At 45.1% G+C, this 27281-nt stretch overlaps 1 protein-coding gene across 1 annotated transcript; it reads left to right on the top strand.

The window, feature by feature from the left end:
* The first annotated feature begins 5182 nt into the window (after positions 1–5182).
* On the top strand, positions 5183–7794 carry LOC120390480 (scale keratin-like). The gene is made up of 2 exons (XM_039513189.1): positions 5183–5222; positions 7232–7794. Exons 1-2 carry the CDS (start codon positions 5183–5185, stop codon positions 7792–7794), a joined length of 603 nt encoding a protein of 200 aa, XP_039369123.1.
* The last annotated feature ends 19487 nt before the right edge of the window (positions 7795–27281 follow it).

The following is a 27281-nucleotide window of genomic DNA, read 5'->3' as shown; positions in this document are numbered from 1 at the left end:
TGAGGAAGGGTGGTGAGGAGGGAGGGGTATCAATCTCATACCTCAGCAGACTTCAGCTACAGCTAGGTCTGAAAAACTCACTAGCAGGTGACTCTAATCTGGTCTATAGTGTGGAGAATGACCCTCCAGTAAACCACACGTCCAGCCATGACCAGGGCGGGAAGACTGTGTTTCTGACTGATTAGCCATTTTGACCCCGGGGTCTGCCGGTCATGACAAAGGGTGGTTCAAATTCAAATTCAGCAGCTTCTGCCACGGTTCCACTGAAAAGTCAACACTCATTTTCCTCTGTCGTTTGTTTGCATTCTTGTGGTTTGTTTATGTAATTGAAATCTTTGTGCTTGTCCCCTTGGGCAATAGCACTCGGGTAGGACATGGTGAGGCTTTCTCCGAAGAACAGATTTTAATTTCTTTCACAAACACTCACTGATATTTTATACACGAATGGTCTTCTATTAGTACGAGGTCAGCAGTATGTTACATGAGTGGGATGCCTCAATTTGGAACACTAGTGTCATTTTAAAATATGGGTGCAAAGGTCTGTTCTGTCATTTCCCGAATCAGGCTGGGCTTTGGGGAGATTTAAATTTTCATTATAAAGTAGCTTTGCTTTTGTTTTCCTACATTTTCTCTCTTAAAGTTGATGGGTCATATGCTCAGCTCTAAATTCCATATTTTTATATATGGAGATATACCTGTCTCATAAAACTGGAAGGACCTTGACAGGTCATCAAGTCCAGCCCTCTGCCTTCACTAGCAGGACCAAGTACCATCCCTGACAGATTTTTGCCCCAGGTCCCTAAATGGCCCCCTGAAGGATTGAACTCACAACCCTGGGTTTAGGGGGGCCAAATGCTTAAATCACTGAGCTATCCCTCCCCTGCTTACTTAGACTCTCTTTAAATTACTGTGTGCAGTGTCGTAGTATCTGTGTCAGTCCCAAGATATTAGATGGACAAGATGGGTTCAATAATATCTTTTGTTGGTGAGAGACAAGCTTTCGAACTACACGGAGTTGTTCTGCAGGTCTGGGAAACTTACCTGTGACACTCCGAGTAAGTTTCCCGTACTTGAAGAAAAGCACCGTGTAAGGTGTAAGGTTGAAAGCATGTCTCTCTGACCAACAGAAGTTGGTCCAATAAAAGATACTACCCCACCCACCTTGTCTCTTTAAATTACTGGGGTCTTTATGATGGAGTGGGGTGAGGTGGGTAGAGTCAGTGAATCAAGTTAATTTTAATTGGTCTGGGGCAGTGGTGGGGAACTTCGTGCTCATTTTCATCCAGCCCATGGGCCACACACTTTCAATTCTGGTGGGGGGACGTGGACGCTCGGGGCTTTCCCTTGCAGTGGGTCAAGCTGGCGCTTGCAGCTCCAGCCCCATGGAGGAGCACTGGGGCTCGGGGATTCACATCCATGCGGCTGGAGTCGCAAGCACCAGCTCCCCCACCACAGCGGGGTGGGGGTGGGGGAGCCTCAGGCCTCTGCGCCCCCTTGGGCAAATGAGTTGAAAGTGTGTGGCCCACCATCTTTTTTTTTGTGGGTCAATGGCCCCTGACACAAAAAAGTTTCCCCACCCTTAACCTAGTGCACCCTGAGAGTCAGCTGCCCTCCCTCCCCCCACAAGGGACCAAATTAAAAAAAAATATATATATAATTTGTGGTCAGTATCAATATCATACTTATATCATGGGCCTGCCCCATAACGCATCAAGACTGTGGCAAACAGATCCACTTGCAAAATCTAATAATTGAAAAGTTCTTACATTTTCATTCTGGATCTCTAAAGCAGCAAGCGTGGTACTCTGAGTACTCAGGAGCTCCCTTACAGGAAGGGAAAAGCTCCAGCAATATTTCTGTGTAAAGAGAAAATTAAAAGTGCTCTCAAATTCATACACTCCCACATAACCTTAACTCTGCTCACTTAGAGAAATGCTCCAAGGAGTCCCTACGAGAGATTTTAGCAATGTCTTCTTTCTGAGCATGTGCAAAACTGCCAGAGAGTTTAGAAATGATGTTTGTGTCTTAAGCCTTGTCTAAAGGAGAAAGAAGCTAGCTAAGTCTGGTATCTGAAGTGGTTGTCCGCTGTCCAGCCCAATGAGCCAGCACTCCTAGAAATGAGCTCTTTGGTAGTCACCTAGCAAACAATATAATAGCGATCAAACAAATAGTTGGACGTATGAGACTCGTAACTATATTACAGGCAGCTCCCATGTTTTCTGTAAGTGGCTTTAGGGAAGAGGTAGTAGCCCTTCAGACCAAGAAGTCTGAGTCTGAACCCTTCTTGGGAAATTCAGATAATAAGGGTGAAAACAACCAGTTCTATTGACAGCTTCGGAGGCCTGATTCTCCTCTTACTTGAGTGGGGCTTGAAAAGTGGGTAGGGCTGGTGCATGCTCCCTATGCTGGGATGAATTTCACTGACTGGTGTGTAAATAAGGACAGCAGGAGAAAGAAAAACCAAAAGGCTGGTACTAGGGTGCAACAGAATTTCCACATAAATGAAAAGTGGTGCCCACGCTTGCAGAGCAAAATAAGATAGAACAGAAAGAATAGGATTTGCAGTTTTGTCAAGGAGGGCTACAAGTCACCTGCTCCAAAGGCTGCCATTTACACGAGTTCTTTCTCTGTCATGACTGGTGTGTTTGAAGTGTTTCCTGCACTTCTTCTGTAAATCCTTCACTGATGACCTTTGGTGGAGATCCCACTGCACCATCCACATCCCTCCACCTCGCCTTCCCGATCCTTCTCCCCTGCAGCTCCTAATCCTTTTTACAGCTTCAGACGCTAAGAAGAAAGCTGTCTGTCATTTTAATAACAGCAATTTACTGTTTCATTGCTTCATGAAACCATTAATTCTCACAACACTCACAAGAAGTAGGTAGTTATTATCTTATTATCTAATAAAGTGATCGCTGATGCACAGAGCCCAACTGAGATCCTCAAGGCCACTTCAGTGGAAAGGCGGGAGCTAGAAATCGGGCACACCTGATTGCTAATAGTCTTGTTAGCTACAACTTCAACTCCAATATCTCCCAGATGCCTCCACTGAGCTCCTGAGCCCTTAATGCAGCTTGCCACTGAAGCCCAGTTATAGAACGACTGAAATAAATCAGATTTCCCCAGTTCACCTATGATGATAAGTCAAGAGAAGCGATTAGCAGAACCCTGAGTTGGGGGCATATTTGTATGCAGTTTTAGCCCACAAGAAGGCTATGGGACACCCTGGGTGCAGGAATTGCTTGTCAATTATAAAACAAAATACTTTGCACAAATCATTCCGCCCATTACTGGAAACTGTTATAATCACTGTTTAGGATTATAATTCTCACTCATGCCATGCACAAGAGTCCAAGGTAGTTCTTCAAATCCAGTATGGTGTCTAATTCGGAATTTACTCTGAAATCGCACTAGTTAGGTGGGGAGACTTTATTCTGCATGCTTTTATGCCCAACTGCTGCTATTTAGAAGGGGCCCTGATGCCAAGCCCAATACAATTCAAGGCCATATTTCCAATAAGTTGAGTTTCCTTCAAATAAGGCCCTGAAGTTGGCAATCATGTCCTCCAGACAGGGAGAGCAAAAAGACTATGCCCCATTTAGATTCCTCGTAACATTGCAAGTACTGCTAAAGGGGATTGAAGTGGAGCGGAGGTCTCTAGGCTGGCCCTCTACTCTAGGGTTAATTTCATTCTAGCATGCTTAGGAACTTAGCCGTGAAGGGACCTACAGGCTTGGGAGTCTTGAATCAACCCCAATGACATTTCTGCACTGTACACACGCTGGAAATCTGGCTCTCCACTTCAAGAAACGATTTGCTGGGCATTCCAGCTCTAACTGTTCTGTGCATTCTTTTTTTGTTTGCAGGAAAAGCATCCTCAATTCTTTAGGCACGCTCATACATTTTTTAGCAGGCTGTTCTGACTCTACTTGAAAGCTCCAGTGTCCTTCAGTGTAAAACATTAAAACCCAAAAGCCAAGAATTTCAAAAGTGACTGGTGATTTCTGATGCCCGCTTGAGACAGGGAACTGAATAGGAGCTGAGCATTTTGGAAAACCGGGAATAACAAGGTGGGTGATGTTGGGCACCAATATCACCAGGGACTTTTGAAAATCTTGGCCTCGTGTTTAACCACAAGTGAACTTGGGTAAACTGATAACCTCCCCCTCTTTCATTTCCCCATATGGGAAAAGGGTGGTGATCATAAATTCCTCATTCTGCGGAGATTCCAATCTACTTATCCATATGAGAATGTTGCACAGTGCCTACTAACACAGTAGCTAAACCTTTCCTAGGTGCACTTCTCTGACAGAGGTGCTACTAGGTATTATTGCACAAAACATATAGGACCAGAGGCACTACTGAGCAATTTCTATGTGCCTAGATATCCAAAGAGATTTCTCTTGGAAGCTTGATAGAGTCTTTTGTTCTTCCTGCTTCCCTGATAATAGGAAACTATTCTAGAGATGTCCATAGCAGTTAAAAAACCATTCTGAGGATGGTGGTGGTGATTTCTACAAAGAAGGAAATTGCATCCTAGTGCTAAGGTTGCTCAGATTCTTGATTAGTCTTATTTCTCCTGAAAGCTCATTCCTCAACCATGCTCCGCCCCCACCCCCAGCTCCCCATGACTAAGTAGACTTTATTTCCGTCTCCCATGGTATTCTTCTCAGGCTTTGTGAGGAACATTGTCCCTGAAGAAGAACACTGACTTGTTAGGTTATGAATGCAGGTGCAGTTCCAAGATTTTAATCCTAAACCTTTAAACAACACTGCACTCCTTCCTTTCATCTACTGCCACTTTTTTATGCAACTCAGGGAAATAACTGCAGTAAGCAAAGCTTGTGTATTCAATTTTGTTCACCACTTGAGTCCTTGATTCTAAAGCATTGATCATGTCTCCAGACTGGAATGTCTAAGCACATTAGACCAAGTGTTATCTCTGGGCACAGCTAGAACACAAAAGAATAGGCACCATTTTGATACTGCTTCAACTCTACTTTGAATGTTTACCAGGTACTGAAGTTGTCCATAGGTCATGTACTGGTTGTGAATCCAGGAGAGTATTGTGACCCATAGGCCTGGTTTGAAGGCTATTGAACTGATTGAAAAGACATCCATGGATTTCAAAAGCATGTTGGCACAAACACATAGTGAATAGCTATGGGTAGATATTCCAAGCATGCAAAGTAATACCTCCGATCCTCCAAGGAGTGCCAAGGGTAAACTCCACCTTGCCGCTAATTAGATACTAGTCTGGATACAAAGAACTAACATGGAATCCTGTGCATGACAGCAGATTGTACTAGTGATACACCCCTGAGTCATGCTCATACTCTGAAGTTATTCAAAGCAGAATTAAAGAAATGGAGCTAGATTTAGTCCTTTTTTGACACCAAGAAAGTCACTGGGATGATACCATGACGATATCAGGCCCATAAAGATTCAAGATGAAAGGGAACCACCAGTAGCATCATGCATGTCATCCTATGTGGGACTGGGAATTGACTAGTCATCATTAACCATGATCAAAGCCACTACAATAATTAGAGGAGTTGCCCATTTAAGAAAATAATTTATTGGGTTAATGACAAGGTCCAAGTACATAGAGGGTGTCTACTATCCTTCCCATTGGCTAAGAAGGTGTATAAAAGTGCCTGCAACTCCAGGACCTTCTATCCACTTCTTTCGACTCTTTCCCCTTGGTGAGCTTGGTAAGTCTAATTGGCTCCAATTGATCCAATTGTTGATTTAGTGAATGTTTTAACTTTGAACTAAATATGCTCTAATATGGGGTGAGGTTAGAAATGTTGGGACAGAGGGCATCTTTCTTTGCATAGGAGTCTTTCTGTAACTAGTCAATTGCAGGTATTGGTGGATGCTGTCTTTTAAAAATATCTGGTTGGGATTTTCAAATCTACATATGGGATTTGCACCCCATTCCCAAATATTATCATTTGAGATTGGACATGGAAATTCCTTTCAGAATTATGACAAATCTCAGCTTCAGTCCACCTTGATAATAGACTGCACTACTCTGACTCTCTGTACAAATACACATTGCCAGATCTTCAGCTGACTTCATTGGAGTCACAGAGGTTTACCTGGGTGATGATCTTACTCTACCGTTTCCATAAAACTATGGAGATCAGATTTCCAATATAATGATTGAAAAGCAGTTCTATGGTTTTTTTTCAGATATAGAAAAAACTCAGAGTATATATACATATATATATGTCCCTTCATGGCAAAGCTAGCCTCTGCTTTAGGTGGGTTAGGATTAAAGGCACCTTAAGGGCAGTTTACTCTCTAGTGGGCAACTTCAGGATTCTTATACCTTAAATTGAGGCTTGTGATGCTGCACATTACTGGAAATAATACACTTGATGAGATGAACCACTGATCTGACGCAATGGGGCAATATTTTACTCTTTTACTGGTACAACTCACAACTTTAGATCCAGATCTTTAGCTGGTGTAAGTCAAATTAGCACATTTGAGTGAAAGGTAAGTACGATGATTTAGACCATCTGAGGGGTCTAAATCCTGTGTTAAACTGGTTTAATAAGAATACTTGAATAATTTACTGCATCTCCAAAATTATCTAAACTGGTTTGGAAATTGCAGCCATCCATGATGGAAATATTCTCTATTGTGGGTTAGGAATTAGTCTCTGTGATTTTTACTCATCCTTCAGGCGCTGGTGGGAACGGAAGGTCATGTGGCCATGGCACAAATAGGGCCTCAAAAAATCTGTGTCGGGACTTGTTCTCTGGCACAGATTTCCTGTGCGATCTTGGGCAAGTCCAATGGAACCAGTATCTCAAAAGGGCTCAGCACTCACGAATCCTCGCTGTATTGGAAACCTATCCTTGAATCTCCTCAGACCAAACCCACAGAGAGACTAAAACGTCTAACTTCCCCTTTTAATCCCAGGCAGATCCTGAGAGTAGGCATTCCCTTTCCTATTTTACATGTGGGTTCTAATCGGGTGGGTATTCTCAGTGTGCACCTACCAGTTCGGACCTCACAGAAAAGACAGCTGAGGGGAGCTATGTCAGCAATACTGGGGGCTGGCTGGTTGGTGTGGATATCTATGAGAATACTCAGATACGAAGCCTGCAAAAAGGGACCTACATAGCCCATGTTACCATATACCACCAGCAGTGATTCTCCTATTCCATTGTCAACAGCTTGTTAAGTTTCCTCTGCTCCCTTCTGTGTGTTTCAGGTTCACGACCATCACAAAAGATGTCTGACCTGTGTTGCCGACCCAGCCCGTGTTATCCTGACATATGCCCAGATCCATGTGTGGTTGCCCGCAATGAGCCTTGTATCACCTCGTGTGGAGATTCGACAGCAGTGGTCTATCCACCACCGGTTTCGGTGCTATTCCCAGGACCAACTCTCTCTACTTCCCCTCAACACACCATAGTGGGAAGCACCGTGCCAGCTCTACCCTATGGAGCCGGGGGCTCATTTGCAGGTGGTGTTTTGGGTGGCTCAACTGGTTATGGTGGTGGATACGGGGGTGGCTATGGGGGTCGTTTAGGAGGCTTATATGGCTATGGGGGCTTAAGCGGTTATGGAGGCTCATATGGTTATGGGGGCTTATGTAGTTATGGTGGTGGATACGGGGGTGGCTATGGGGGTCATTTAGGAGGATTATATGGCTATGGGGGCTTATGTGGTTATGGTGGTGGACACGGGGGCGGCTATGGGGGCTTATGCGGATATGGGAAGAGATATGGTAGGAGTTATTCTTCCCGCCTTGGAAGCTGTGGCCCATGTTAAACCCAGAAGAAAGATCCACGGAAGAAGAAACAACCAGGAAATGAAAGAGAAGACAGAGATTCACCACTCAGCTACGACACTACTCAAAATCAGTGGTGGTTTTGGTTGCTCGTGGCCTCTATAAATCAGGCCTATCTATGCTTTCCTCTTCTTACATGTTACCTTAGCTTTATGGTCTATGTTATTTTGCAGTTTAGTCTTATGCTTATATTGTGCTTTTGTCCTATTTGATGCGGAGGAGAAAAAAAAGTGGTTTAAGACGGGACCTGACATTCAAACTCTACAGCTTCAAGAAAGAAAGTCGAATAGCTTGTGTGAAATGCATCACCTTGGAGCCGGTGACTGGTTGTAGCTCTTATTGTAACCCTGAAAATACATTCTCAGTGCTCTGCATTAATTCCCTCTGTAAAGTGTAAACTGCACTGCTCATTCCCATTAAAAATTATGCTGCATCATACTATCGGCCTTCTGGTTTTCCTTTCCCCTCCATTCTTTCTCTCCAAAACACTCTGGCTGAAATTCTCCCCTGTACAGATGTACATTAATTGGTCAATAGCATTGGGCAGGTCCTCTGAACCGGAGGGAATTTCCCTCTTACACATTTCACTACTGGTGCTATTGAATGGGAGTTTTCCTTCCTGCAGAGATATCGTTACAACACCGTGTAACTCAGACATCCCCAGACTGTGGGGTACTGCCCACTGGGAGAGGGAACATTTGGGGGAGGGGGTGCACCGGAGCCCAGGCCAGCCCCCACAGGGGAGAGGGTAGAAGCCCCACTTAGCCCCACTCTGAGCTCTGCTCCTATTCCGCCCCCAGCCGCAGCCTCAGTTCCATGCCCAGCCTCCACCTCCGGCCACAGCTCCGCCCACGCTGCTAACCCTGGCCTCACCCGTGGCCCTGGTTGCCACTCCATTCCTGGGCCCAGAACCACCCCAGTCTCAGCCCTCTTATCTGCATCCCCAAACTCCAGGAGCCGCATCCCCACTCTTAGCCCTGGCTCCAGGTCGGGGGCCATGGACCCTGACATTTTGGGGACCACTGGTCTAACGACATGTCAACAAAAGGATAGGTTGGAAAGAAAGATATGCCTTTCAACTCTAATATATTTCCCTGTCCTAAATATTGTATACATGAGGCTCAGAATAATGACCCTCCTCTTATACTTTAATATATATTTTACCTAACTGAGTACAACTTTTAAGTGTGTGTGAGTGCTACTCTCCTTGGAAAAAAATCTGAAGGATTCTTTTTGTAGACTCAGACATTTCCTCCAGTTGACAGCTCATTAATAAGTTCTAAAACATGGCTCGTTTCACCTCTCACAACATCTTCTAAGGCTCTGTTCCTGGAAGACCAATGCACATCCTTCACTTCAAACATGGGATTTGTGTGTTTGAACTTCAGAGGCTATTGAAATGGTTCAAGGTTAGCAGCTGTGTAAGTTCCTGCAAGTTTGTGGCCCGATTTTGCATAAAAGAAAAGAAAATTCCTCTCCTCTTTTCTCTGGTTTTGGCATTTATAGTGACAGACAGAGGTTAGACTTCAGCTATGGAGCCGTCATTGACACCAGTGCAAAATGCGTTTGAAATACTACAAATCTTATATATTACATGGACTTTCAATTTGCTTTGTGCACATGTAAATGAATGGGTTGAGATGCAGAAGACTGGGGAATTTTTCACATTTCAGCTTCAGTGAAATTTCCAGTGGATAGGAGTCCTATCCACTGGAAAGAAGTTAAAGTAACCCCCGTCAGTGTTTGTTCTGATGTGTCCTTAAACTGGATTGCAACAATTTCTAGTATTTCATCCCATAGTCATATGATGTGATCTAATATTGATTTATCAGAAAATGTGGATTGATGCACCTATGCACTGAAAGACAGGATTTAGGATAAAACAGCTTATTTTATCCTCAGGATGCTGTATATAGCTGGGGAATGTGTGTTGTTGTTGAGATGTTCACTAACCATAGTGTGGTTAAAGCTTAGTTCTATTGACAGCTTCGGAAGCCTGATTCTCCTCTTACTTGAGGGGGGCTTGAAAAGTGGGTAGGGCTGGTGCATGCTCCCTATGCTGGGATGAATTTCACTGACTGGTTTGTAAATAAGGACAGCAGGAGAAAGAAAAACCAAAAGGCTGGTACTAGGGTGCAACAGAATTTCCACATAAATGAAAAGTGGTGCCCACGCTTGCAGAGCAAAATAAGATAGAACAGAAAGAATAGGATTTGCAGTTTTGTCAAGGAGGGCTACAAGTCACCTGCTCCAAAGGCTGCCATTTACACGAGTTCTTTGTCATGACTGGTGTGTTTGAAGTGTTTTCTGCACTTCTTCTGTAAATCCTTCACTGATGACCTTTGGTGGAGATCCCACTGCTTTAAGATTGCACCATCCCCATCCCTCCACCTCGCCTTCCCAATCCTTCTGCCCTGCAGCTCCTAATCCTTTTTACAGCTTCAGACGCTAAGAAGAAAGCTATCATTTTAATAACAGCAATTTACTGTTTCACTGCTTCATGAAACCATTAATTCTCACAACACCCACAAGAAGTAGGTAGTTATTATCTTATTATCTAATAAAGTGATCGCTGATGCACAGAGCCCAACTGAGATCCTCAAGGCCACTTCAGTGTAAAGGCGGGAGCTAGAACTCGGGCACACCTGATTGCTAATCGTCTTGTTAGCTACAACTTCAACTCCAATATCTCCCAGATGCCTCCACTGAGCTCTTGAGCCACTAATGCAGCTTGCCATAGAAGCCCAGATTCTGAGACTGTTCTCATCTCATCTTGGAGAGTTAATAAACTAACCAGGCAAGAGGGAGGAAGGGAGGATTATTTGCCCCACTTTACACACGGGGAGGTGATGAATGGAGAGATGAAGAGCAAGGTCTTCCATAAAGTTCAGCACACTGAGTGCTGAGCTCTTCTGAAAATCCGGCCCCTACTGATTTGCCCAGGGTCCCACAGGCCATGAGCCAGTACAATGGAGCTTCGATTCTGTGTGTCACAATCTATGGCCTCAGCCAGAAGATCATCCATTCTCTCTAAGGGTACGTCTACACTTACTGCGCGGGTAGACGCGGAGAGTTCGACTTCTCGGAGTTCGAACTATCGCGTCTAATCTAGACACGATAGTTCGAACTCCTCACGCGCTCCGGTCGACTCCGGAACTCCACCACTGCAAACGGCGGTGGCGGAGTCGACCTTGGAGCCGCGGACTTCGATCCCGCGGCGTCTGGACGGGTGAGTAGTTCGAACTAGGGTACTTTGAATTCAGCTACGCTATTCACGTAGCTGAATTTGCGTACCCTAGTTCGACCCCCCTTCTTAGTGTAGACCAGGCCTAAGGTCCCTGTGATAGTTCAGGGCAACTGAACCGGATACAGATTCACGGCTGAGCAGATGGACGAGTGCCCGCAAGGCCATTTGAAATCCGTGGGGTCCTGTGGACGCTCAACACAGCTACAAATCAGGCCTGTCTATGTCTCCTTCATGCCACCTGTTTCCTTAGGTTTAGGATCAAATGGTTTTATTCTTGTGCTCATATTGAGCTTTGTGCTACTGGAAGCTGAATGGGCTAAAACAAGTCACTCAACATGGGACATGATTGTCAAACTGTACAGCTAGGAAAAAAGAGAGCGGGGCATCTTGTGTCCAATGCCTCACCGTGGAGCTGGTGTTTAGTTGTAGCTCTTATTGTAACCCTGAAAATAGATTCTTTTTACTCTGCATTATTGCATTCTGCAAGCGCGTACTCCGCTGCTCCGTCTCATTATAATAATATTCTGCATGGGCGGCAAATGAAGCTCCCTTTCGGGGACGCTAGCCCCCTTCCCCTTGCTAGAACCCCAAGCCCTTGCCCCGCAGCTGGAGGAGTCCCAACCCGACCCCCCTTCCTGCAGCCAGAGAAGTCACAACACACATACTCCTCCATGGCCAGAGGAGCCCCGGACCACCTGCCCCAGACACACCAGCTGGCTCCAGCGCCAGGCCGAGCTGCCGGCCACCCCCAGTGCCAGGTTGATCCCAGCGCTGGGCCGCCGCTGGCCCTCATGGTCTGGGCCCTGCTGGCCTGACCCCGTCTGGCCCGAGTGTGGCCTGGAGCTGAGCCCCCACTGACTTCAGAGTAGAGGGGGAGGCAGGACAACCTTGGGGTGGAACATAGGCAGGGCCACAGCTGGGTCAAGGGAGTCTTTGCCTTCCCTTGCCCTTGATACCCGCCACCCATGATATTCTGCATCGTAGTCGCAGCCTTCTTGTTTTCCTTTCTCCTCCCTTCTTTCGCTCCAAAACACTCTGGGTGAAATTCTCCCCCGTGCAGAGGGTCAGTGTCAGCCCTGTGCATTGCATCAGTCCCACTCATGTCCATAAGTGAGAAGAGAATCAGCACAGGGGGTTGTTATACATGTTTCAGCTAGAATAAAAATAAACAAATGACTTTCAACTTGAATCGATTTCCCTGGTCTAAATAGTATAAACGGTCATAGAAATGCCAGGGACCTTGTGAGAGGTCATGTAGGACCCTCCCTTGTGCGGCACCACGACCACGGGATTGAAAAGTAATTGTAATTAGACGTGCGGCCTGGATCTCTAGAGCAGCAAGCAGGCTAATCCGAGCCAAACAAACTAGTGTGCACCCGGGAGCTCCCTTCGAAGGGGGCTGAGACTCCTGCCATTTTTCCGTTTTAAGGCCAAATTCAGAGTGGTGTAACAGCGACACGCTCCCGCATCACTTTAGCTCTGAAAGCACTACCCGAGTGGGTCCCTTTGACCGATGGTAGGATTGTGTTCTCTGTGAGCAAGCGGAGAACAGCAACAGAACTCAGAAGCGGCGTGTGTGTCGAATTCTTAGGCCTCATCTAGACTAGGAAGATGCTAGCTAAACCTGCGCTAATCTCAACCACTTTTCCTGGTCAAGACAACCCCCGAAAGACTTTACAACTCCCTTCACCCTTTCTTCCTTGTTCTACTAAATCCCAGTGGGGAGCCACCCTGGCGGACACAGCAATGTGTGCCAACTTCTTTCGAATGCTCATTGGCATTATACTGTAGCAAACTGGACCGGGAGTATGTGTGCAGTGTAGATGCGGTGTTCTGCTGGGCACTGGGGATGTTTGAGGAACTGGTAAAATAGGGACTAGTTCTCTGATGCTGAGTTTTCTTCTTAACATCTCTAGTGGAACACCGCCCTCCGGAGGTGACAGTTGGAGCTGTGCAAGCCAGCTGTAAATTCACCCTCATTAATAATGCAACTCTCTAATTAGGATGTTGACACAGCACTTTTTCCATCTCCAGGGCTTCTATTGCCATCTCCATGGGGGGCAGAAATAAGGTCAGGTGGGAGTGTGCTGCAGCAGATATTATGCAAATCTTTTATTTCCTGGTTATTGCATGTTTAAAGGCGATGCAGTATAGTGTGACAGATGCTTTTAGCTCTGGCAGTGAGTTTGCTTTTATTAGTTAAAACTTGGCGCTCAGTCTTGAAAAGACGTACACAGGTGCTTAATGTTAACTATGTGAATAGTCATATTGTGTTCAACTGGAAAAGCTACATGCTTAACATGAAGCAGGCACGTAACTTTTTGCAGAAACCAGGCTCTGGTTGTTCTTTTTTTAATCATGGGTTGTGGATACAGGCAAATTGTTTATAGTATTGAAAGGGAGTGTCAGTCAGAGGAATTTCACAACCCAACTAAATAAATATTTTAGATTTTGCTAAGGAGAATAACACTCATGCAGCATTCAAATTATTTGTAAAGAGGTGGAATGATGCATTACATGATTAGTGGAGGATTATTATTTTGGAGATTCAAGCAAATATTATTTAGACCTGGGGAAGATGTTTAAGTTGAACAACCTTATTTCTTACTTCATTTCTAGCCTTCTGTTTCTCTATAGCTAGAAGATGATGTAACCTGATCTCGCAGGAAGGGGACTTCTTACTCAGTAGCGTCAGTACTGAAATGTTAATAACGAGGATGAAAATCAGTCCTGTTCAGTGGGTCTGCACAGTGCTACTGAGCAGAACTGGGCCCTGATTCTCCGCTCCTTGCAGGGCTTGACTAGGACGTTAGTAGTGTATAGGTTGGGTGATGCCCCTCGAGACTGAGTGAATTTCACCCAGAATGTTTTGCACATGAAAAATGAAGAAGGAAGGAAAACCAAAAAGCCAGGACTATGCAGCATAATTTTAATGTGAATAAGAAGTGGACTATACGCTTGCAGAATGAAGCTTTGCAGGGTATAACGTGCATCTTTTCGGGGTTTCAATAAGAGCTACTACAAATCACCCACTCCATGGCGATGTATTTCACACAACAGGCTCTCTCCTTTCTTTGCTGCAGCTGAAGAGTTTGACAATCAAGTCCCATTTGCAACCTTTTAAAGTTACTTGCTTCCCTCAACTCAGTGTTAGATAGAAGGAAGCACAACAGAAGCAGGGAAGTCAGCTGCAAAGTCATCAGGTCATTAATCAAATGTAAAACAGAACTTAGGAAAAACAGGTATATGCCAGTTTCTTTCAAGTACTGAGCACTCAGAACTGCTGTAAACCACCACACGGTGCTTTGCTGTATTTAATGTTGACTGGAGTAAAGCAAGTAACTAGAAACGGTGGCAAACAGGACTTGATTGTCAAACTCTGCAACTGCAACAAAGAAAGAAGAACATCTTGTATGAAATGCATCCGAGCAGCTGATTGGTTGTAGCCCTTCTTGAAACCCTGGGAATATATTCTTTATATTCTGCATTATTTTGTTCTGCAATGGTATACTCCGCTTCTCATTCACATTAAAAATTTGCTGCATCAAAATATTGGCCCCTGGTTTTCCTTTCTCCTCCATTTGTTTTATTTATGCACCACTGTGAATTTAATTCATACCTATGGAGTGCTCCAGAGCCAGCCCTAGGCACTATTTAGACCCTATTCAAAACGTGAAGTAAGAAGATTCAGGCCTCTTAAGTAGTCAGTAGCACAGTATGGGCCCTATGCACAGAGATTCATTTCACCGTTCTTACACATATTTCAGAACTCCCACTACTGAGTAACAATTCCCTTCCTGGAGAGGTGCAGCTCCAGTCAAAAGAAAGCAACCCAAAAAGAAATGAAATAAAATAAATAAGTTGCTTTCAACTTGGATATATTTCTTTGCTGCCAATATTTGTTATGCTTGCCGCTGAGAAATAATTACCCTCCACTAATCATTTCACCTCGTTTTTTTCCAAAGAGCACTTTGAATTGTTGTCTATATACAGAAATATTGCTGCAGCCTCTCCCCTCCTCCAGGGAGATTCTACATGTGTGCCAGTTTTGCTTCCTCGGATTAACATGCCTGTTATTTTATAGCTTCATAATGAAGATATAACAACTTTTTAATTATTAGGTTTCAAAGCTGGATCATGATGCCATGCTCTGCCTAGATGGCCAGTCTTGATTCAGAGACTTCAAGTGATGGAGAATTCACTGGTCCCTAAGCTTGTTATTTCAATGATTTATTCACCTTAACACTAAATAATTGTACCTTTTTTCTACTCTGAATGTGTGTAGCTCTGAATGGGTCTAGTTCCAACCACTGGATCTCATTATTCCTTTTTCTGCTAGTCTATAGAGATGTCTACTATCAGAAACGTCTTCCCCAGTAGGCTGTGATCAATTAATCTCTTAAACTGCTCTTGAATAAATGAAATAAATGGAGCTTTCCTAAGTGTCACTATCAGGCATGTTTTCCTGACTTCACGTCATCCATTTCTCTTTTCTGAGCCTTTTCAATTTTTAAACATAATTTTTGAACTATAATGTTTATAGTTTTGTTGCAACTTGCAAGCTGTACATTATCCCTAGGATATCAGATGCCTTTGTGGGAATTCCCTGAGCAATAACTATTACTGGGGACTACAACTGACTTCAAAGCACTTCACAAACATTCATTAAGATTTTATATAAGCAAAATGTTGTGTTATTAGAATAGCAATAATATGTTTCTGGAATTAAACGACCCAGCACTGAGCACTTTCAACTATGCTTGCCAAGGGCATCCATGCCATTCTCCCAATCAGGCCATGATTAATCACGTTGGAGTATTTGTTTTTGATTAAAATGGTTATTTTTCAAATGAAAACAAATAGAAAGCTACGTTTTAAAATTTAAGGACCAAATTCTCAGGAGCTGGAGTTCTGCTTGTATCCATCAAATTTAGTGACACTGTACACGATGGTCCATTCAATCCCTTCCTAAAACGCTCCCTATTATCCATGTCTTGTTTTACCTTCTGCATGTTGGAAAGTTATCATCTATTTAGGCATGCCGGTACATTTTTTTCAGCCTTCATCTCTGCCTCCAGTTTGAGGCGCCCGAGGATTTTAGTCTGAAGCTAGAAGAATTGAAAACCAACATTTTCAAAAGTGACTCGTAATTTTGGGTGCCCCGGTTGAGACACCTGATGGGGCCTGGACTTCAGAGAGCAGATGCTCAATCCTTGGAGAAAAATCAGGCTCTATTACAGTGTCTTAAACACTGTTAAAATATCTACCTGGAGTTTAGCCATACACGTTCTGCGTGATCTTAGGTAAATCAATAACCTCTCTCCTCTTCAGTCTCCCCCTATGTTAATATTGCTAGTTTGCTAACTCTCGGGGGTTATCAGTCAATTCATACTAGGTTTCCCATACTCCCTGGCTCATCCAGAGTTCTCAGAACTATGCCCCACCCTGGCCTGGTTTTTGCTCCATGATGTGACTGTGGAACAGCACTGCAGACAGTCCCTATTCACATGATGGATGAGTGCCCAATTTGACAGCTGCGAGACGGTCTTCACCACCTTGATACAAAGCTGATCCTCTGTTTTTGGAACCTGGACATTGAGATATGACATCTGCATATGAGAGGAGGGAGGTTTCCCATCGTCTGTTTATCCAAAGTATCAGTGCATTTCCCAGGTAAATTGCTCTGAAGCAGCAAGTGCTGGCCACTGTTGCAGGCAGGATATAACATAAGTCAAACTGGCACTTCCTAGGTGCACAGCAAGGTCCACAGTCATCCCTCCTTGACCAAGAAAGCTTTACCTGTATGGCTTCCGAGATTCTCTCTCCGGTGGAACAGAGCTGTCTCGTTACTGACAAACGAGAGCTGACAATTTGTTTGTCTTTCAAAATTCACATCTGAAGTACGTCTATCCACAGGGCCGTCAGATGGGGCAAAGCGGACTGTATACTATAACTCGACCTCAAATTACTGAATGCATCATATTAAACTCAGAGTCTATCTACACCAGAAACAATACAGTGCTGGAGCTGGAGCGCTTCTAATACAGCGACGGGAGAGGCAGCTGGGGCTCGGAAGGGCAGCCCAGGGAAAGGTACCCATGGTAGCAGAGCTCTAGCTTGCTAAAAAGAGAAGTGAGCACACTGTGGCATGGGTTTCAGTGCCAGGCGCAGACGTGAGTACATACCCAGGGCAGTCAGGCGGGTGGGGGCAGCCTGTATGAAACTGACACCACTGCAGCCGCACTTCTATTTCTGTTGAACTAGCTAGAGTGCAGCTATCGTGAGTACAGCTTCTCATATGTCTATATGAGCGGCCATTCACATGCCCTGGTGCAATGCAGAGGTACCCTTAATCTTTGCAGGCAGGTACATTCATTCATGGTTTGATGTGGGAGGGTGAATAGGGAGGGATTCATATGCAGCGGGGACTGACACTCATCAGAAGAGACAGCCTGGACTCTGTCCCAGGAGTGACGCTAGCTCTCACTATGGGAATGGGGCATGGTTTGGTACAAGCCACATAGCCAGGTCTGGGTGTGTCTGGCTGGGTAGCCATTATGCTCTTGGCCTCTGCCATTCAGGATGAAGGGTGGTTCCTGCTTAGGCTGAGCAGTTTCTGACAACCTTTTACCACAAAGATTACATTCATTCCTCTCCTTAATTTGTTGATAGTCTTGTGAGCTGTCTGTTTAATTAAGTTGTAGCCTTTCTGGCATCCATTATCCCTGGAGGGGAGGTGCCATTGTAGGACTCAGTCATTAGGGATGTCCAGAGGTTTCCACAGATCAAAGGATTTCACAAACACTCATTCCTGATTACTCATTACATGTGGAAATTGCTGCGTTATTATTATATTAACAGCATAGTTAGATGCCCGACTCGCAGTAATTGCATCAGTTTTAAAAAATGCTTGTCACAGGCAACATTCCCCAAACTAGGTCATTTATATTCTCAGAGCTTGAGGGGGTTTGATTTTCATTTTAAAATAACTTGGCTTTTGTGCGCACAGACGTTGCTTTGTGAAGCCAGACCCTCAGCTGATGTAGAGCACAGCTCTAGATTCCACGTACACCGTCAAATGGTCTTGAAAATAGCTATGCCACTTGGGAGGTCAGAATAGAGTTAATAATCCAGTCTGTGTTCATTTGGTTTTGGGCATGTTCTTTTAACATGTTTTGGACAATAGCTAGGCAAAGATCTATGGGCAGTATCGACATAAATTGGCTTATCTACAATATGCCGCCAAGATCCACCTTCCAAACCTAAGAATTCAAAGGGTATTAAATGTTCTCTCTGGATCTATAAAAGAAGATGCAAGCAACTTGGAGCAAGAAAAACTAGCACACACACACACACACACACAGAAGCTGCTAAAATTCACATACTCCCTCCCATACAACCAGAACTCTGCCCCATATGAGCAATTTCAGTTCATAGGACTTCATCCTTCCTGAGCAGGAGGAGAACGGCACACAGAATAAAGGTGGGAAGTGTGGAGCAAAATTGAAGGCCTTGCCTTGATTCAGAGAAAGCGAGCTAAGACTGCTCTAAACTCAGCCACGTTTCCTAGTGACAATAACCCCCCAAAGACTCTCACCCTTTTACCCAGGCCTTAAGGAATCCCTGACTGAGCCAGGTGACACACCATGATGTGTGCCTAAGCACTGCTAGGACTTTCCAGAAAAGTTAGAACAACATACGTGACAGGGATGGTGCATGGCAGTGCGTGGATGCCAGTGGAGATGTACAGTGCTGGTGGATACTGGGAATGTGCAAGGGGTTGGTTATGATGGTGTCAAATATTCTTGTATTCCCTTTTCTCCTTAGTGGAATGGCAGGCTCTGCAGGTGACAGAGACCTGCGCTAACCACCTGCAAGTTCTCCCCAGATCAGTACTGCCAGATATAGCGTACCAAGGTATAGTGCGACAGTGATTGGACTGATGACATGGAGATATGCTGAGCAAAGAGAACTCTTCCATATTGACGGTGCATTTCACCATGGCCATGTGGGCAGAGTTAAAGGTTGTGTGAACACGCTGAATTTTTGGGTTAATAGAAGTCCACGTTTAGTCACTCTGCACATTGTGGGAGGTCATGCAGAAGCATTAGGCAACCTTAACTCTACAGTAACAAGGGTTTTTTTGCAGTGAGCTTGCTTTCATTTTGTCAGACTTGGGTGTCGAGCTTGCGAAGAGTTACACCGGTGATTGACTCCAATCATGGTCTCACTGAGTTCAGAGAGAAACTCACATGCTTATATTAAGCATGTTCAAAAGTCTTTGTAGGAACAGAGCCTTAGAATTCCTTTTGTTGTGAGTAATTAAACAAGCCCAAAAGCCTAGAACTTATTAATGGAAGGTAGGTAGATCAGAAGAAAATTCAGTTGAATATTTTTCTGAAGGAAAGAAGCACTCACACACACAGAGAGTGGGTTTTTTGGTTTTTTTTAAAGGCAAAATAAATATGCAGTGATTACTGAGGGTAATTCTTTCTGAGCCCCAAGAAAATATTATTTGGAGAAGAAAGACATTTTCAAGTTGAAAGACGTTTACTTCTTTGATTTCTATATTTTTATTACGTTGTAGCTAGAAGATGGTGTAACTACGCCTCTCTGGGAAGGGGAATGGCTACTCAATAGCGTGAGTCAGGAAACACTGCACGAACGGTCGAAAGACTACAAAGAATCAGGAAGCGTACACAAAGAACCAAAAAGGACCTGATGCATGAAATCATGCAGCAGTCCCTTACTGAAAATCAAAAAATACAGGAGTGGCGGGAGACTGAAAGGAGGCTCCGCCAGCAGAATGTGGATCACCGGCACCAAAGCACAGAGCGGCTCATAAGCATTATGGAGCACCAAGAGGAGCATGATTTGAGGACTTCAGTGGCTCAGACACAGGTTTGATACAGGAGTGGGTGGGTGAGATTCTGTGGCCCGCGTTGTGCAGGAGGTCAGACTAGATGATCATAATGCAATGGCAGAATGAAATAATTCAGATTACGAAGAACGTATTGCCAGGGTGTCACTGACTACAAGCAAATTACCTGCTCCTAGGTGATGCGTGTCACACAAGAAGTTCTTTCCTCCCCCTGTGATGCAGCTGTAGAGGGTTAGGGTCAAATAGGGCAAAGCACAGTGTAAGCAGTGGAGAAGGTGGGGCTGGATAGGACATACACTACGCAAGCAGCCAACCAACATCACCAGACAGGCACTGCAGTGGAACCCCCCCAAAAGAAGCGAAAGAAGGCCCAAAGAAATGGCGACGCCGACCGACCTTCAGATAAATAAAAAAAAATGGAACCAACCCCAGAACATGGCCCAGCCCAGGATAGAAGACTATGGAGATCTGTTGTTGGCGGCCCATACCCCGGTTGGGGTGACGGGCATGAATGAATGAATGAATGACAGTGTAAGCAGAGGTCTAAGCTGTGAAACTACGTGAGGAACTTGCTACACACCTAAGATAACATGTAACACAAGAAAAATGTGTTTGCGCCTGATTTTCATAAGGGCTAAGCACTTGTGACTCCCATTGGCTTCAGTTCAGTGTCTAATGCCTGACTACAGCTCTGCTCCCATTTCCTTCTCCTTGTCTTCTCCCTCTTAACTTCTCAACTCCTTTCATTCTCTTTGTCCTCCACTTTCAGACACCAAGGAATTTCACCTTGTCTTTGTTTCCCACCCACAAAAAGCTTCTCATCTGTAGAGTCTTCACTGAGGTCCTGTTGTAGAGATTTCCACTGCTTTGCACTTTTCATAATTCCCATTTCTTCATTTCCCTTGTCCTCCTTCCCCAATTTCTTGAGTCTGCTCTCCTGCAACTAATACCCCTTCTTGTTTTTACAGCTTCAGCTATAGTGCAAAATGCTGCCTAGCATTTACATGGCTACTTCCTTTTTCCCTGCTCTGTGCAATCATAAACCCTTGAAACAACATGCGAAGCAGGAAATTATAATCCCTAGTTTACAGAACAGACAACTGCGCCACAGAGGCTAATTTCTTTTCGGATGAACACTTGGGTGAGTCAATGGACACGCTGGGACTAGAACTCAGACACACCTAATTGTTGATAGTCTTATTTTTCATCATTTGAATTTCAGATGCCACAGCTGAGATTGGGACCCCATCATGGTGGCCGTTGTCCAGACAAACAGACCGACAAGTGGCTAGAAGGATTGCTGTCTTTTTACATACGGGAATGGAGGCTTAGAGTGAGTCAGGGCCAGCTTTTCCAGACGACGGAGCATATTGGCCGTGAAAATCTGGCTTGAGATGACTTGCCCAAGATCACACATGAAATGTGAGGCACAGCCAGAAATTGAATGCAGAATTCCTGAGTCTCAATCCAGTGCTTCAACCACAAACCTATTCAACCTCTCCAGGGGTCCCTTCCCTTGGTCAATTCACTATGCAACCTTGTTATTCTTTTTTCCACTGTATGTCCTGTAGTTCCCTAGAATCCTAATGAAAAAACCAACAGGAAATGAAGGTTCGTGATGAAGGACGGGTTAAAAACAGTGAATATAACAAGCAAACATGGTAATGAATGTCTGCAAGACTGATACATGGCATTTTCAAACCACTTTAGAAAATTACAGCACAGAATAGGGTGGAGACCATTTTCATTACGCCAGTCCCCTCATTAAAATTTAATCTTATTACGAATAAGGATCTCATTAAAAATTAAATCCAATCTAGCATCAAAGCGCAGCACTTTGGTTTCTCAAATTTGTGAGGCAGTAATACACGTTAAGGAATAAACAGATTATTTTCTTATGTCAAAAGGGTGAGATTCTCGGATGATGTCTATCATCACAGGTCCCTTTACTTCGATGGAGCTATGCCAGTTTGCACAAATTGATTATCTGGTTCTAAAATGGCTGAATGCGTGCATAAAAATATACAAATTAACATACCGCATCAGATCAATTTCCATCCATTACAGTATCCTGTCTCTTAGAGTGTCCAGCACCAAATGCTTAGAGGAAAGTAAAATCACCCTGAACGTTATTGGTGTATTTCAGGAGTGGCCAACCTGAGCCTGAGAAGGAGCCAGAATTTACCAATGTACATTGCCAAAGAGCCACAGTAATACGTCAGCAGCCCCCCATCAGCTCCCGCCCCCCTGCCTGCTCCCAGCACCTCCCACCCACCAGCAGCTCCGCCAATCAGCTCCTCCCTCTCCCTCCCCTCACCTCCCAATTTAGCTCTTTCGTGGCATGCAGGAGGATCTCGGGGGGGAGGGAGCGAGGGCATGGCAGGCTCAGGGGAGGGGGCAGGAAGGGGTGGAGTGGGGGCAGGGCCTGTGGCAGAGCCAAGGGTTGAGCAGTGAGCACCCCCAGACACATTGGAAAGTTGGCGCCTGTAGCTCCGGCCTCGGAGTCGGTGCCTAGACAAGGAGCCGCATATTAACTTCTAAAGAGCTGCAGGTGACTCCGGAGCCACGGGTTGGCCACCCCCTGTGTATTTTATGTTGCATAAAATGCCTATATGGGCAGTTTCTTCCTACTACTCCCCAGGTAGAAGTGACCTGAGCTCTGAAAACTGAGGAAAACACAAAGTTGAAAACAGCATTAAAGTGACACTGCAATAGGTACAGGTAAAAGGCGATTCTCCTAGTTCGATGGAAATAACAAGGTCAGATTGCCAGCTGGTGCTAGTTGCTTTGTCTCCAATAAGTCAGCAGACAATCTGCCCCTTGCATTAGCCTTCTGGTTTCCCTTTCTCCTGCGTACTTTATTTACAAATCACTTAGGGTGAAATAAATCCCTGGGCAGGGATCCCTGGTCCAGCACATAACACAAACCTCTCTCAAGAGATGAAGCAGAGGAGAATCAGGCTTGCTCTTTAACATAGTCAATAGCCTCTGTACCTAGCTAGGATGTTCTGCATCCTTCGTAGATCTGGCCCCACGGGACCAGTGCTTGGTGGTCTGAATGGTATCTCTGGCTGGGGAGCCATTTTGACTTTGGAGTCTGTGAGCACCGGCAAAAGGCAACTCACGCTCAGGCTGAGCAGCTGCAGAAGCTTTTGCAGCAAAGGCGAAGTTTATTTCCCGGCTTCATTTATTGCCACCGTTGCTGTCTGTTAATTAAATAAAGTTGCTGCCTTTGTGTCCGTAATCATCTCTAGAGTATGAGGAGTAATCGGGAGGCACCCCAGGGCGCTGACACTCAACTGGGAAACTCAAAGGCTCTCTCGAAACTAGGGATTTCCAAATGCTCCACGAACAGTCACTAACACGTCACCTGTGGGAAGCGCTGTGTTAATATCATGGTAATACCATGTTGCTGGAATTGGACGGCCCAATATTGAGTAATGGTGTCGCTTTAAAATAGGCATGTCCAGGCCACTCATCTCGTTCCCCTAAATAGGTCATGAATCATGGGGCTGGAATTTGGGGTTCTGTGATATTCGTTACAAAGTAGCTTTGCTTTTGTTTTCACAATTTTTAACGTTTATGAGATAGAACCAGGGGTAGGCAACCTACGGCCCGTCAGGGTAATCCACTGGCGGGCCACGAGACCTTTTGCTAATGTTGGCCATCCGCAGGCACAGCCGCCCACAGCTCCCAGTGGCTGTGGTTTGCCATTCCCAGCCAATGAGAGCAGTGGGAAGTGGCGGCCAGCACATGCTGTGGCCCGTGCCACTTCCCGCAGCTCCTGTTGGCCAGAAACAGCAAAGCACGGCCACTGGGAGCTGCGGATGGTCAATGTAAAACTGTGTCGCAGCCCGCCAGCGGATTACACCGATGGGCCGCGTGCAGCCTGCATGCTGAAATTATCAAGGCTCCATCGTGATCTGTATGCTAGCATGATTTACACCAACTGAGACTCTGGCCCTACATTTCACATCTAGGCCATTCCAGTTCCATCACTGACCTGTTCTCCTTCATTCTGTCTCTTACAAGTCTAAAAATGTATTTAGCAAGCGGCTTGTCCCCCGATTAAGATTCCTTTGTCTCCAGTGACCCTCAGGGTTTCACACTGGTAGGTAAAGGAAGGGAGCCCTTATGCCAAACAACCCCAAATTTGATTCAATAGCTCTCGTCTTATGTATCGATTTTTAAGATGACCTAAGTATACATGTGAAATGTAGAGCTCTCTGAAAAATCTGGCCTTGAAGAGAAAGTTCTACTCAACCAAACTTTACCATCACCATCACTGCTCCATAATTCACTTTCTCCTGGAATATTTGTGTGCACCTGCGCAGGTGACTAACACAGGCTAAAACTGAACCATAACTCTGGTTAGGGAAAGGCCTGTGCTAGACAATACTGGCTACACTCACCAGCAAACCTCGGAAACGAGCTTGTTTGCATCACGTCCGTGCAAATGGAATTTGGCAGACAATAGAAATGTGCACACCAAAGACACTCGGAAATCTGCCAAGGACAGGACACGAATTCCTCGTTCTTGAGTGTATTTTGGTTCAAAATATAGTGCCTTTCATGCTAAGCCACCAAATGGCTGTGATATTAGATGTGCTTTTCTGCATACTTGATCACCATATTACAGTGAATGAGGCACCAGCTACACCTATCTCCCGGTTTATAGACATATCACATTTTCTGCCTTGCACAGCAAATACATGCCAGCTCACTGAGCTGGATAGGCCCCCTAATAATTTTTGACATACTGCTTCCCGGATATGGAAATGGGAGCCAGACACTAGCTGAGGTCAAGTCCAATCAGGCAATTTCAGGTTCATGAAGATCAGTGCCAGAGTTTCAACCATGTAACCAGAATAATGCAGGCTGGATGGTATCTCTGGTCGGGAAGCCATTTTGACCTAGATCATAGTCAGGACAAAGGGTGGCTTATGCTCAGGCTGAATGGGCTTCACAACCCTCTCCTGCAACGTGTTCCCTCCTTAATATGTTTACTTTCTTGTTCGTTAATTTAATGGAGTTGCTGCCATTGTGTGAATAATTACATCTAGATGACGGTGGGACATTTCGGGGATTTCCTGAGCTATAATACTCATCATTTCCAGAATGAAGACTTTCAAAGCACTTCAGAAACACTCATTAACGCGTTACACCTACAAAGCGTTGTGTTTAATTGTAATACTATGTTACTGGCATTAGACACCCCAATATTGAGTAATGGTGTCAATTTAAAATAGGCGTTTCCAACACTCGTGCTCTTCCCCTAAACAGGTCATGATTGCAATTTGGGACTATCTGAAGTTCATTAAATGTGGTTTCACCTTTGTTTTCATAAAGCTTCATTTTTAAAATTGATGGGTCATATCCTGGGGTGGTGTGACTTGGCACTGCTCCATCGACTTCAATGACACTATGCTGGTTTACATCCGTTGAGGGTCTAGCCATATACTACAAGTCACATCTCTCTGGGTCATTCCGACTGTATCACTGGCTTGATTTCCTGTGTTCTAAAAGGATGGTCTCTCTCTTGTATGGAATGTGAGCAAATTTATTTAGCAGGCTGCCTGTTGCCTACTTAAAATTCCCTTGACCTTCAGTCATCTCCCGCTGCACTTTAGACAGGGATGTGCTGGCTGCCACTTCCCACAGCTCCCATTGGCCGGGAACGGTGAACCATCGCCACTGGGAGGTGCGGGCAGCCGTGCCTGCGGATGGTCAATGTAAACAAACTGTCTCGTGGCCCGCCAGCGGATTACTCTGATGGGCCACATGTGGCCTGTGGCTCGCAGGTTGCTCACCACCGCCTTAAACCAAAACACAGACTCATGGGGAGAAGGGCAGTGACCAACTGAGCGGGGTTTGCTTAGGTTTTCCCTGAACAGCTCTCAGAACCTCTATGAACCTCCTGGCCAATCACAGCCCATTGGGCCATGCACACCTCCATCCCCCTTAGCCTGTATGAAGGGACGAACAAATTCAGTCTCTCCTGCTCCAGCAAAGTTCATGCTCTGGAGGGCTGGGTTCACCGCTAGCAGTTGAGTCTTATGCTTGGGAGATTGTGTTGAACTATACATGTAGGGAGCTCTCTGCTGCCATCTGCTGGTGAGCCAGGAGAAATGACTGAATGGGCCAGGCCTCATTTGCATTTCAGCTGTGTGACAAGTTTGGGGCATTTTGGTTAAAATATGGTTACATTTTGAGTTTGAGGATAGTAAAATGTTCTTATTCTTGTTGGGAAATGACAGGGCAAGAAAACTGCATCAAATGTGCCTGAAGTGAGGGGTCACCCTGACCGTTGGTTGGCCTGGTTGGGTAGCACTAGTGGTGCCTGGAAAAAATGTAAGTGTGTAAAAAAGGCAGTGGAAGGAGGTCCCTGTGTTCTGCTGAGTATACCTTACTTGTAGTAAGGATTCTTTTAAGAGTCCTATATGCAACCAATTCTCTTGGAAGACTCGGCACAGAGCCAGCTTCAAGACAATGGAAGGACAGAAGAGGGTGAACAGAGCTAACAGGAGGCAGATGACAGCACTGTGGTGGCTTGGACTGAAGGTGCAGAGAAAAGCAACACACCTGAGGGACTTCAGTGCAGGCTGCCACGTGGAGCAATCAAAGCTGAAATCAATTCAGCTGGGTCAGGTGGAACCCCAGAGCAGCTTAGGCATCACTCCCCTTGGGGGCTGGAGACAGACCTACCAGAATTCTTGGACTCCTTTGACCTTGGACAACAAAAATTGGGGAGGAGGGAAGCAACTAGAAAGCATTACCCACTCACAGCTGTAAGTGAAGGACTGAGGTTGAGCCTATTGCTAAGACACCTGCTGGGGGAGAGTGTCTCACCTAATAGCTGTTGTTAATTTATTAATTGCTGGCTTTCTCAAGGTTATTCTGTTGGTGCCCCCCTCCCCAAATATTTTTGTTGTTGTTGTTTTAATCCCCTGGACTCAGAGTGGGGAAGTGCTGCCTATCTAGGGTGCCCACTGCCCTGGCTTGTACATACAGTCTCCCACGTTTCTGAGTGGGGGGGCATGAGCCAGTGTTATTTAAGTTTTCAGAAGGAACCCCATGAAAGTTGAACCAGGAGCTATTTTGGTTGCTGACAATAGGTGGCAGAAGTGTTCAATTCCTGCTGAATGTATGTCCTGGTGGTGGTGGTGGTGGTGATTAACCATTGTGCTTCATTTACTGCTGGGGTTAAGCCAGAATCATGTCTGGATTGGAGCTGGGCAAAGAATGGATTTTTTTAGTTTGCTGGAGATTCTGAAAAATCCAAAAGATAAAATAAAAATGTTGGCGGTCGAACCAACAATGATTTTTTCCCCCGACTTTTT

This window comes from Mauremys reevesii, linkage group 24 (assembly GCF_016161935.1).
Source record: "Mauremys reevesii isolate NIE-2019 linkage group 24, ASM1616193v1, whole genome shotgun sequence".
Lineage (NCBI taxonomy): Eukaryota > Metazoa > Chordata > Testudines > Geoemydidae > Mauremys > Mauremys reevesii.
The sequence above is the reverse complement of the archived record's forward strand: the minus strand, read 5'-3'. Positions and strand labels throughout refer to the sequence as shown.